Source organism: Oncorhynchus gorbuscha, unplaced genomic scaffold, assembly GCF_021184085.1.
Source record: "Oncorhynchus gorbuscha isolate QuinsamMale2020 ecotype Even-year unplaced genomic scaffold, OgorEven_v1.0 Un_scaffold_939, whole genome shotgun sequence".
In the NCBI taxonomy this organism is placed as follows: domain Eukaryota; kingdom Metazoa; phylum Chordata; class Actinopteri; order Salmoniformes; family Salmonidae; genus Oncorhynchus; species Oncorhynchus gorbuscha.
This window is the reverse complement of record NW_025745691.1, coordinates 96,311-110,088: the sequence shown is the minus strand read 5'-3', so window position 1 is coordinate 110,088 and position 13,778 is coordinate 96,311. Positions and strand designations below refer to the sequence as shown.

General features: G+C 37.5%; 2 protein-coding genes across 4 annotated transcripts in view; both read left to right on the top strand.

Moving 5' to 3' along the window:
* The window catches only part of LOC124019437 (receptor-type tyrosine-protein phosphatase epsilon-like), a 59,061-nt gene extending 54,036 nt beyond the window's left edge, over positions 1-5,025 (top strand). For 2 of the 3 annotated variants that reach the window (XM_046334781.1, XM_046334782.1), the window contains exons 18-21: positions 900-1,025; positions 1,272-1,423; positions 3,805-3,940; positions 4,138-5,025. In XM_046334781.1, coding sequence (XP_046190737.1) covers positions 900-1,025; positions 1,272-1,423; positions 3,805-3,940; positions 4,138-4,212 — 489 coding nt within the window. In that variant the 3' untranslated portion in view covers positions 4,213-5,025. The other variant, XM_046334783.1, reaches the window with a different exon arrangement.
* Positions 5,026-7,167: 2,142 nt separating this feature from the next.
* On the top strand, positions 7,168-8,564 carry LOC124019438 (progonadoliberin-3). The gene is made up of 4 exons (XM_046334784.1): positions 7,168-7,174; positions 7,362-7,504; positions 8,042-8,122; positions 8,419-8,564. Exons 2-4 carry the CDS (start codon positions 7,367-7,369, stop codon positions 8,446-8,448), a joined length of 249 nt encoding a protein of 82 aa, XP_046190740.1. The 5' UTR covers positions 7,168-7,174; positions 7,362-7,366; the 3' UTR covers positions 8,449-8,564.
* Positions 8,565-13,778: the final 5,214 nt, after the last annotated feature.

Here is a 13,778-nt window from a genome sequence, read left to right as displayed (position 1 = left end):
GCATATATATCTTTTTTGAAGTAGCTCTCATGCTAGAAAAGGTTGGAGACCCCTGCTTTACATTGTTTGAGAGATCAGTATCACTATAATCTGAGTGTTCATATTCGATAATTGCTTTAATTTCAGCACATCTAATTTGTAAAAATGTCAACTTTATTAAAATGTTTACTTTTTCATTGTATTCCAACACCATTGTATTCCATTGAGCCCATTTCAGCCATTACTAGAATGTGTTTAACAGGTCATTTCAAATGTTTCCAAGGTCTTAAAGTTAATGGGGGAAAAATGGCACAAGCAAGAGTGGGAAAGAGCTAACAGTGTCAAATGAAAGCAATCAATCCAACGAGAGATAAGTGACAAGTCGATTTTGCACCCCTCATATACAGGAAATAGAGATCCTCAGGTGGGCTGGGCATGCATGTTGCTAGTTAGCTGCCTCTAATAGTGATACACAACATATTTATTTATCTTAGAATTTTTGGGAGGTTAAAATGTTCTGTAGTCTTCTACAGAAATGTCCATGTAGAATTGCCTTACATCAGGGTGTCAAATACATTTTGCCCCGTGGGACCACTTTAGTGGTCTGTAAGTCCGCTCAAACATTCCTTGTCGTCAAAATTAGCAAAGACATTTCTATCCATCGTTTTTCTGTATTTTCAATGTGGCCTGACTCTAGCTTTTCTAGCTTTTTTCAATGTGGCCTGACTCTAGAATTTTTATTAAGCTGAACAGAGAGACTATAAATGTTGATCCATTTTCATTATTTTATTTTCAACCATTATAATTTCTACACAGTTTCGATTTATTATTAGTAATTTCAATATAGATGTAGGTTGTTTTTCCCACCTGTGGGCTTTGTTTGACACCCCTGCCTGATATTTATCTGTCACTTTCTCCAGGACAAATGTTTCCAGTACTGGCCAGCAGAGGGCACTGCGACATTTGAAGACTACACTTTGGAATTGAAGGGGGATGCCCTATGTGACACTTTCACTCTGAAGGACATGGTGCTCACATATGGACCAGTAAGTTTCCTTTACATAAACAAGCACGTGAGCTATCCGATATGGATGTATTTTAAATATATTCTTTGATCTTTATTTTTGTCCTTGAGGATCACTGGGTTTGGTCCTCTAATCAATGGCATTCTGCTATCTAAATGTGTGTCTTATCTTGAAGTGAATTAGTTTAAGTTCATGTTAGGTTTACCTTTATTGTTACCAGGTATACGATGTATGTAATGATGAATCACATATGTTTCCCATCACCAGGAAAAACAGTCAAGGCACGTCCGACACTTTCATTTCCACGGATGGCCTGAGATCGGAATACCGGCAGAGGGGAAGGGAATGATCGACATCATTGCTTCAGTGCAGAGACAGCAACAACAGTCTGGAAACCACCCTATCATAGTACATTGCAGGTAAGGTACATGTACTGTACACACACACCAAATCTGGTAGCCTCATTACTACTGCCCTTCTAATTCTGTGGAGCGCAAGACGTTGAGGGGTGTGGGGGGCTGGGGGGTGCAAAGCTGACATATGTTGTTTTTTTCAGATGGTTATTCTATGGATCATTTAGTTATTGGATTTAGAATTTTAGGACCCCTTTAGGTGTAAAAAAAAAATATCCCAAAATGATTTGAGAAAATATTGATTTTGGCCTTTACTACTAAAGCCCATAGAAACGCATTGAATAACGCATTCATAAAGAGCGAAAAGGACAGTCAAAAAATAAATAATGAAAAAACAAGGTTGTAAAGTATCTGTCCTAGAGTATATCTAGGAGATATAAAAAAACTTGTGAAATATATGTATTTCTTTTTTTTTACACATTTAACCACTTTTTGGGGTAGACACAAAACTACCATCATATTTCATTTGTCTTTTAAAACTGGTACAGGTTACCTTCAGGGGTCGTAGAGCATAGAGTGATCATAATAGTTTGTAGGTCAAACCATTTGGATGTTACAGACATTTTTGTGCTAGCTCTACTACTTTTCACCAAAGATGTGGAAGTGCACTGGCAGATGCGGTGGATTGAGACACATCCAATGCAATTTGTTTTATATATATCTCTAGCTTAAACTGACAGATTTTGATGGGGATATATATATATATATATATATATATATATTTGGTATGTACTGCGTCAATCGAATCTAGGGGGTGAAAAACACATTTGGATCATACCAAACACAAAATTATGTTTTAAAGAATATAGATAACTTTTTTTTCCATTTTGGTCGTGTCAGTTTCAATAAGTGGTACATTTAGCCTTTGTAGACTGTTCTACAGGCCAACTCTCTATTACTACTTGTGTGAAAGACTTGCTGTGAAAGCTCTGATCAGAACATGCATAGCTCCAGGTGAAGTACTTATCATGCAGCACGGCCCACTGGGATTGATCCAATCCACTGATTCACAGTCAATTAAAACCTCTCAAAGTGAAATCTCCTACGACTCGCGCTTTGATTAATCTGATAGAATGAGCTAACGACAGGAAATGGTGTCATCACTCTCTCGTATTCCTTCATCAGGGCCTGTCTAAAGAGGGGCTTTTTAAAGCTTTTTCTCATCCGTTGGGAATGGGTGCTTGCCCATTACAATCGCCCTCTCTCCTCTCTCGCTCTCACCAGCATTGTAAGCACTGACTCAATCCAAAGAGAGTGAGAGATAACAGATTTATTAGTGCTACCATTTGGATTAGTGTCTCTTTAAGGGAGGCTGATTATTAGTACTATTAGTCAAAGGTCACCTTTTCTCCAACTAACTGTTTTCAATACAAATGGGAAAGGACGCCACTGTAAGCTGTTAGATTTGCAGTATAGCCCTATGGCTAGGGAAATGGGAGACTAGGAAGGTGTAGATCTAGGAGCTCTACTATTAGAGATATCTCTTATCAACCTCACACTATATATACAAAAGTATCTTGTTAATGTGGACACCTCTAAATTTGTGGATTTGGCTATTGCAACCACACCCGTTACTGACAGGTATATAAAATCAAGCATCCCGCCATGTAAGCTCCATAGACTCACATTGGCAGCAGAATGGCTTTACTGAAGAGCTCAGTGACTTTCAACGTGCCAGCGTCATAGGATGCCACCTTTCCAACTGTAAAGTTTGGTGGAGGAGGAATAATGGTCTGGGGCTGTTTCATGGTTCGGACATGGCCCCTTAGGCCTTGGCAACAGTTTGGGGAAGGCCCTTTCCTGTTTCAGCATGCCATTGTCCCCATGCATAAAGTGAGGTCCATGCAGAAATGGTTTGTCGCTCGCTGTGGAAGAACTTGAATGATCCTGCAATGAGCCCTGACGTCAACCCCATGGAACACCTTTGAGTTGTATTGGAACTCCGACTGCGAGCCAGGCTTAATCGCCCAACATCAGTGCCCGACCTCACTAATGCTCTTGTGGCTGAACGGGAAGCAAGTCCCCGCAGCAATGTTCCAACATCTAGTGGAAAGCCTTCTCAGAAGAGTTGAGACTGTTATAGCAGCAATGGGGTGACCGATTCCATATTAATGCCCATGATTTTGGAATGAGATCTTCGGCGAAGAGGTGTCCACATACTTTTAGTCGTGTAGTGTAACTTACCTGAATGTTGTGAAATCAGTGCATTGCTTTGCCGCTTAATGCAGCCCAAACAGCACGACAGTGAACTGGTAGAACCCTGTGTATGTAATGTAGTAAACTCCTTTGATTCACATTCAGTTCTAAGCACATCATTTCAATACCCTCTAATGGTAGTTAGTCGATGCTGTAGATAATGACGATTCTGTCCTGGGATTATTTCTCAGTGCTGGTGCGGGTCGGACTGGGACATTCATCGCCCTGAGTAATATTCTGGAGCGGGTGAAAGCCGAGGGCCTACTGGATGTGTTTCAGACAGTCAAGAGTTTACGCATGAAGAGACCACACATGGTTCAGACTGTGGTATGTATTGCATATCGTAGCATCAACACATTGTTTGCAATGTTTGGATACAATTTCTATCATAGAGATTTAATGCATGATAGTAGTCTAAATTCATTAAAAGATACAGTATAAAGGTGACATATTCAAATGATATTCAATAGAATGACAATGATGTATTTCAGTGATTTTATGTTTGTGTGTGTTTGTTGTTTCAGGAACAATATGACTTCTGCTACAGAGTGGTTCAAGATTTTGTTGACATTTTCTCAGACTATGCCAATTTCAAATGACAATATCTGCTACATATACCCATGTATTTTTCCAACAGGCATATACCATTTTGTTAGATCACTCTTTTTACGCTTTGCACTTAAACACAGTACTTAAACTTATTGTTCCATATTGTAATATATTTGTTTGTATCTCTGTCTGTTTTTATTTTGTTAGCTCGTTCAAAACAGCCCAAAATAAAATGTAATATTATGTATATTTAGTCATGGACTTTTCAACTAGCTTTGTGTCCTCAGTATTTGGATGTCAAACGTTTTGAATTGAAAACCTAAAACCATTTGATCAAAAATGGGAATGAAGGGTTTATTATGTTAACTTTATGTAAATACGCTGAGTGTATAAAACATTAAGGACAGCTTCCTGATATTGAGGTGCACCTGGTCAGTCTGTCATGGAAAGAGCAGGTGTCCTCAATGTTTTGTACACTCAGTGTATATTGATTAACTTATGCATATAATCTTTATCTATTTATATAATGTAGAATTTAATGTACATTTTGAGTATGTTAAAAACATTACCACGAGATTGCCTTTCGTTGCCTGTGGTCTGTAGTGTACCATAGCTATGGCACATACAGTGGAAGTCCACAGATTGGACAAAAAAAACTGCTGTTGTGAAGATACACAACCTGCCATAAGTTTGTCATTGTATTACTGACCTTACAAGTGACTTAAGTGCCATTTAATATTTGCTGTGTATGATGTGTTTTTTAAATAAACAGTATTGTTTTTTTTCTTTCTTTATTTGTGCTATTTTCTACATTGTAGAATAATAGTGAAGACATCAAAACTATGAAATAACACATATGGAATCATGTCGTGACCAAAAAAAGTGTTAATTAAATCAAAATATATTTGAGATTCTACAACCACCTTTTGCCTTGATGACAGCTTTGCACACTCTTGGAAATCTCAAATATGAAATATATTTTGATTTGTTTATTTAACACTTTTTGGGTTACTACATGATTCTATATGTGTTATTTAATAGTGTTGATGTCTTCACTATTACTCTACAATGTAGAAAATAGTACAAATAAAGAAACTCATTCCTGGTACTGTACATACAGTTGTAATAACTTTTTAAAGGTAGTATATATATATATATATATATATATATAGCATTTGTATGCTTTTCAAAATAACAGTATATTGGACCTAATATTTCAGCGTGTGCATGAAGCAGTGCCATACAAAGATTGGAAAACCTTTCTGATCAAGAAAAAATTGTCAACAAGTGACTTCAACTTCAAGTAGACATAGATAGCTCAGCCAGCAGACTGTTTTTATGTTTTTCAAGACTAAATTAAGAAGTTAGATTTCAACAAAATATACATTTTACTGTTTCCATATAGTTAATAAAACAGCCTTCATCTCTGTAATAAACATGGTTGGTGTTAAGGGAAATTATTATAATAACCAAAAGTATATTATTTATTCTGTTTATAGAGTTCTCAACTTGAAAAGTATAATTTAGAAACAGGCATCAATTTCCTCTTGATAAGGAGTGTTCAGTCATGGTGCCCTCATATCAATCACTCATTAACTTGATTATTAGTATCATTTAGCAGACACTCTTATACAGAGCAACTTACGGTGCAATTATGGTGAAGTGTGTTGCTCAAGGGCACTTTAACAGTTTTGTCACCTAGTTGCCTCAGGGATTTCGAGCCAGTGGTTATTCAGTTACTAGCCCGACCGCTAGGCAACACGTTCGGCTACCTGCCACCTGGTTATTGACAATAGCAAATTTCAGGATGCTAGTTTCTGAAATTTCAATGTACTGTCATGTACTGTGAAATATATACACAGTATATGATCATAAATGTAATTTAATACAAATTGGAATTACTTGGTTACCTGGTTAAGTGTTGTTAGGCTATCCTTTTCATACCAAAGGTAGATTTATGCATTTATAACCTCTAAGGAGTGGTTATCTGTAGCTCTGTTGGTAGAAGATGGCACTTGCAACGCCAGTATAGTAGTGGGTTGGATTCTCAGGACCACCTGTATGTACTAATAACTGTAAGCTAAATGGCAAACTGTATTAGGTAAAGATATAAGGATTGTGTCTTCATTTAGAATCAGTCTTATGTACTGAGTATGAAATTAAGGCTAGTGGTTGCTGTAGTGCACAAGCATCTTGTTCCTGTACAGCCTCTTATATTATTATTTTTTTAACCTTAATTTAACTAGGCAAGTCAGTTAAGAATATATTCTTATTTTCAATGACAGCCTAGGAACAGTGGGTTTATCTGCCTTGTTCAGGGGAAGAACAACATATTTTTTACCTTGTCAGCTTAGGGATTTGATCTTGCAACCTTTCGGTTACTAGTCCAAAGCTCTAACCACTAGGTTACCTGCCGCCCCAATCATAAGTCTGTATAAAGTTTACAATTTTCTATTCCGAGTGCAATAAATGCAATGAAAATAAACTGATTTGCCATTCATTTCTGAATATTTGTAAAAAAATACAAAACATGTATATCAAACAGTGGAGGCTGATGGGTGGAGCTATAGGTGGATGAGCTCATTGTAATGGTTGAAATGGAACTCATGGAACGGTATCAAACATATGGAAAACACATGTTTGACTCCGTTCCTTTTATTCCATTTCAGCCATTTCACACCAGCTGCCACTTGTATCAAAGTACGTTTTTTTTTTTTATTGAGACAAATATATTATTTAATTTACAAACATTACATATTTATCATATCTACACTGACGTCACCTCTTAACACATTACGAATTTGTTTGTTTCCATTAAATTCAGTTTGAAGCTTATGCACTAAGCAGGTCCCGTTGGTGACGTTTAGTGTCCATTAGGCACTTAGTGTGTCACACCTGTGGAGAAGGGATTATAATCCTAATGCCACAGACTGTTCCATTTCTAACGACCCTTATAAAAAGGACCCATGATTATTCCCACCACACTGTAAGAAGGAATAGACCGAACGGACAGTATGTGATTCATTCATATGCTTTCAAGTACCTTTCAAATTGTTAACTGATTTATGTGTTGATAATATCTACTAAGTGCATGTTCAATAGGTAATCATTGCAAGACAATCCCAAACTATATTTGATTTACGATAAAATATTTTGGACTATCAAATGTAGCTTGTATTTTACTGCCTTTTTTTTCCAGCTTCCATGGATCTTAGCAGCAAAACGGTTGTGCAGGTGGTGATGTTGGCGTTGATAGCTCAGGTCACTTTCTCTCAGCATTGGTCGTATGGGTGGCTACCTGGAGGAAAGAGAAGTGTTGGGGAGCTGGAGGCCACCATCAGGGCAAGTACTATTTACCCTATGTTTACCTGTATGTAAGTAACTATGTCTACCTGAACATACATGTAATTGTCCTTTAAGTAAATTTACTGTGCCTTGAAAACCTGTGAAGATATATATATATATATATATATATATATATATATATATATATATATATACACTCATGGGTCAGTTCCCCGTTCACAAAAATGTATCGCTCCAACAGACATTGTCATGTGGCTGTGGCTTGCTAGTCACGTGGCCGTGGTTTGCTATATAATGCAGGCAGACAAGCAACAAGGTATTCCGTTACTGTTCGATTGAACATCAGAATGGGCTAAACGAGTGACCAAATCGACTTTGAGCATGGTATGATTGTCGTGCCAGGCTTGCCAGATCCAGTATCTCAGAAATGGCCGTCATTTTTGGAGTGGGATATTTGTTCAAGAAGCACTTTTCAAGAGTACGTAGGCAACGTTTAAGAAGCTCTTTGAGGGTGTTGCATATCGAGTATATGGGTAATAACATTACAAATTCCTCTTACATATTGCTATCAAGATGATGGACACAGGTGGTGTAATGGCTCTTCCTGAGGAGACAGATGCCCATATCCCAGAGAGACTGAGACCATATGATGTAGTAAGTATTCATATTCATATTTTAGGTTAGATAATGTATTCATTGTATTTCTAATGGTAATGTCCTTGTTTCGTCTAAAGATATTGAATTGATGTCTCCTTGTAATATGTTGTAAAAGTATCTAAAAGAAATGTTAAGATGAGAGTATTGGCTGACAAACGGAAAGCTTTCCTGAAGTGGTACTTATAAATGTATGGAGACAATGTTGCTCATTTCTGATACATCATTGCAATATACTGTAGACACAGTATTAAACAACATAAAGTAGACTTCTGACATTGACACGGTTTCCCTAGATGTCGAAGAAACGGATGCCGCATAAATAAAGAACAGTGAGATAATTCTTCACAAAAAGCAAGAAGACAGCGATGATGGAGCATTCAAGAACAGTTCTGTCCATTTCCAACTAAGATCACATTTAGATTGATGTAATTTACTTGAAGTATGAAACACTAACCTCCTGTAAAATTGTAATAAAGAGTGATTGAAAGATATGTCTCTTTGTATGTCCTTACAATACAGTATCTGCAGTGTCCTATCCCATTTTGGATTCATCAATTTGTGACCCGTCATAAGATTGGGGTGGAGTTGATAAACCATCAATTGAATATTATTGTATATTTGTTTTCCATGACCGACAAGCATGATCAACTTGTAATTCAACAACCTTAGCATGACAGCAGCTGGTGATTAAGTAAATGTATTCAAATTCAATGGTGTCATTAGATTTGAAACAGCGGTCCATATCCCTTTATAACAAGATCGTATTGCTTGTCAGTCGTTTCATCCATAAAAACCACAAGACCATTTGCATTTTGAAACAGGACATTTATTTTTACCTCAAATGTATGTGAGTATGTCACCTGTTGAATACTTGCATTTTATTTAGTTAAAAATAATTCTGAAATGTCAAGAGGGTTGACATTTTTCGAATAGTTTTGCCAGGATCATAGACATCACTAAAAGACTGTGTAAAACTTTAATGTCATTCAATAAATTGGTGTTAGTTATACACATTTTCATTTCATATCAGGCAAGGAAAGGACTCTGCAGGGGGCATTTGTTTCAAATAGAACTCATAATCTGGCAAAGCCCAACAGACATGGTACCTCACTAATCGTGTAGTGCATTAGGGGCCCATGATTCATGAACTGTGCCAACACGAGGGAGACCCTTCATTGTTAGCGTGTGGTTGTAATGCCCACCAAATGAACCCAAACCCGCCGGTACTTTAGGGAAAAGGTGAACATTTTTAAAGCACATAGAATTTAGAAAGAAATTAAACCACTTTCCATTGCACTTTCAGAACAATGGTTCTTCATTTGTGATACCTAACATCGTTCGTTTAATATTCATGTTTACAATTTGCATAATGCAATCATTTTCTTGGATAAGGAAAAACTTAACTATTTTACTTCAAAAAATAACTTTTTTTTTTTTTTTTTACTTGAGGACTTGCTCCAACTATTGCAACAAAGATACACAGTACCAGTCAAAAGTTTGGACACACCTAATCAGTCAAGGGTTTTTCTTTATTCAGAGACAGCAGGGGCTCAAACATACATTTCCAACATTTGAATATAAAAATTTATTTTATCAAACAAAACTATGCTACAATACCTTTTATCTCTGGGACCGAGAGATGACAAATCAGTGCAAGATTACTGAATGTAAGTATATTATTTACCTTCAGAGGTGAATGTATCAAACCAGTTGTCGTGATAAAAGTGTTTTGTTGTTGTGCACTCTCAAACAATAGCATGGTATTTTGTCACTGTAATAGCTACTGTAAATTGGACAGTGTAGTTAGATTAAGAAGAATGTAAGATTTATGCCCATGAAAGACATGTCTATGTTCTGGAAAGTTACTTACAATGTCATTCTAGTCACATTAGCAACAACCGTCCCGGTTTAGCGACACCGATCCCGTAGAGGTTCAAATAAAATGCAAGTTGGAACCAAATATGGTTCTTGAAAGAGATGCCATAGGGAACCATTCAGTGTCTCTGAAGAACCATAAATGGGATGGGTCTATGAAGAACCATACAAAAATTTAGAAAACAAAAATGTATTGGTCCTCCAGGACCGGAATTGAATAGCCCTGCAGTAGATTTTTAATCTTATTTGCATATTTTTCCATGTCCCCTTAGAGTGAATTGTATAGTTACCAGTACCATTCATGACTGTGCTTGCTAGTGACAGATTCATGGTTGTTGCATTCATTCATTTTCACTCCTGTGGCCTTAACCAAGTGAGATCCTAAGTGAATATGTTGTCATTAAAATGTAATTTTTTTAAGACAATACAATACATATTTTGGTCCTGCTTTAAATTATGTGCAGTTATTAATGAAGGCTTCATAAAGCCTTCATGAACACAATCTGTCACATGAACACATCTGTCACAAATCATCTATAACCATATGTCATGCACAATAAAGAGTTCATAAATGTGGCATAACTGTGTGACATAACCACCAATGTCAAATAATCTACTAGGGCATAAACCCGTGCATTATAAAGGGTGGCATAAGCAACGCTTAATAAAAGCTTTATAAAATAATATTAAATTGAGGCTTCACAAAGCATTTATAACCGTATCATGCATCTTGGTAGAGTATTGTAATTCCAGGATAGTGGGTTAGATTCCCAGGACCACCAATACGTCAAAATTAATCCACACATGTCTATAAATCTCTTTGGATAAAAGTGTACATATTATATGGCATATATTATATTACTCAAAAACAGTTATTGGATGGCCCAACCTCTTTCCCTCTAGGGTGCATAGTCAGTATTGCCCCTGACCTCAACTTGCTGTGCTGCAGGATGGCATACTTTTTATTTTTATTTATTTCACCTTTATTTAACCAGGTAGGCAAGTTGAGAACAAGTTCTCATTTACAATTGCGACCTGGCCAAGATAAAGCAAAGCAGTTCGACAGATACAACGACACAGAGTTACACATGGAGTAAAACAAACATACAGTCAATAATACAGTATAAACAAGTCTATATACAATGTGAGCAAATGAGGTGAGGAGGTAAAGGCAAAAAAGAGAAAGTAAATACAATATTGCAAGTAAAACACTGGAATGGTAGTTTTGCAATGGAAGAATGTGCAAAGTAGAAATAAAAATAATGGGGTGCAAAGGAGCAAAATAAATAAATAAATTAAATACAGTTGGGAAAGAGGTAGTTGTTTGGGCTAAATTATAGGTGGGCTATGTACAGGTGCAGTAATCTGTAAGATGCTCTGACAGTTGGTGCTTAAAGCTAGTGAGGGAGATAAGTGTTTCCAGTTTCAGAGATTTTTGCAGTTCGCTCCAGTCACTGGCAGCAGAGAACTGGAAGGAGAGGCGGCCAAAGAAAGAATTGGTTTTGGGGGTGACCAGAGAGATATACCTGCTGGAGCATGTGCTACAGGTGGGAGATGCTATGGTGACCAGTGAGCTGAGATAAGGGGGGACTTTACCTAGCAGGGTCTTGTAGATGACATGGAGCCAGTATGTTTGGCGACGAGGATGAAGCGAGGGCCAGCCAACGAGAGCGTACAGGTCGCAATGGTGGGTAGTATATGGGGCTTTGGTGACAAAACGGATTGCACTGTGATAGACTGCATCCAATTTGTTGAGTAGGGTATTGGAGGCTATTTTGTAAATGACATCGCCAAAGTCGAGGATTGGTAGGATGGTCAGTTTTACAAGGGTGTGTTTGGCAGCATGAGTGAAGGATGCTTTGTTGCGAAATAGGAAGCCAATTCTAGATTTAACTTTGGATTGGAGATGTTTGATATGGGTCTGGAAGGAGAGTTTACAGTCTAACCAGACACCTAAGTATTTGTAGTTGTCCACGTATTCTAAGTCAGAGCCGTCCAGAGTAGTGATGTTGGACAGGCGGGTAGGTGCAGGTAGCGATCGGTTGAAGAGCATGGATTTAGTTTTACTTGTATTTAAGAGCAATTGGAGGCCACGGAAGGAGAGTTGTATGGCATTGAAGCTTGCCTGGAGGGTTGTTAACACAGTGTCCAAAGAAGGGCCGGAAGTATACAGAATGGTGTCGTCTGCGTAGAGGTGGATCAGGGACTCACCAGCAGCAAGAGCGACCTCATTGATGTATACAGAGAAGAGAGTCGGTCCAAGAATTGAACCCTGTGGCACCCCCATAGAGACTGCCAGAGGTCCGGACAGCAGACCCTCCGATTTGACACACTGAACTCTATCAGAGAAGTAGTTGGTGAACCAGGCGAGGCAATCATTTGAGAAACCAAGGCTGTCGAGTCTGCCGATGAGGATGTGGTGGTTGACAGAATAGAAAGCCTACACTAGTAGGGCCTTTTTAAAATCTGTTTGTATTTTTTTAGCTAATTCTGTAACATTTTCCCAAATTCAGTTCTCTGGGTTATGTTTTCCCAGGTTTCGGATTTCTCACAGTTTTTTCTGGCTTCCCCAAGTTATTTTCACACTTGTTTTAATAGAAAAACTGCACAATGTGATTTTTTTGTCTTCACAACCATGCTTAAACTGAGTCAGGGGACCACTTTTGAGGTATGGAAAAAATCTAAGAAACTTAGATTTTTGAGTGTAGTTACCGTTTAATTCAGTGAGCATGCACTGTTTGGTTAGAAGTGTTTCTTTATCACAGCAACCACACATGTAAAGGAATTTGCAAATCAAATGGATACTTGTGGTAATACTGGACAGCGAATGAGTAAGATAACCTTTATTTATTATAATTTCAATGAGTTTGCAGTAGTTAAGCATTGAGGTAGATTACATAACTACCTCAATTGTTATTTAAAATAATTTTGGTGACTTCACAGTAATTGCTAGCAAGATAACATTAGATAGATAGCTAATATTAGCAGCATGATGTCACGCCTTGGTCTTAGTATTTTGTGTTTTCTTTATTTATTTGGTCAGGCCAGGGTGTGACATGGGTTTATTTTGTGGTGTGTTTTTGTATTGGGGTTTTAGTAGGTATTGGGATTGTGGCTGAGTAGGGTTGTCTATGAAAGTCTATGGTTGCCTGAGGTGGTTCTTAATCAGAGGCAGGTGATTATCGTTGTCTCTGATTGGGAACCATATTTAGGCAGCCAAATTCTTTGAGTGTTTCGTGGGTTATTGTTCCTGTCTCTGTGTTTGTTGTCACAAGATAGGCTGTATAGATTTTCACGTTCCGTTTGTTGTTTTGTAGATTTAAGTTATTTCATGTATCGTTCATTTTCCATTAAAGAACATGAGTAACCACCACGCTGCATTTTGGTCCGCTTCTCCTTCTACAGACGAACGTCGTTACACATGAGCTAGCTAGCTAGCTATACCAATACAACATGTAGCTAGCTAGCAGACTCAATTAAATAAAAATCCCCTTAGATATAGCCACATCTCATAGTCACGTCATGAGATTTGTAAATGAAAGTGGCCGAAAATAATATTGACCCATTTCAGGAAAGTAGGGGTATGTCGCAAGTCACCACTTCACAGGAGAAACATTTATATATTTATTTTTTGGAAACATGAACTTTCATTGTGCCTTAATAACAAACTTGTATGCCATCTGTGAATACTTATACAATTGTTAACATACAAGCCTTGTTAGTTAAGCCACAGAAAAAGTAAGCAACCTTCCCACTAGCCATGATTGGCTGACATAAT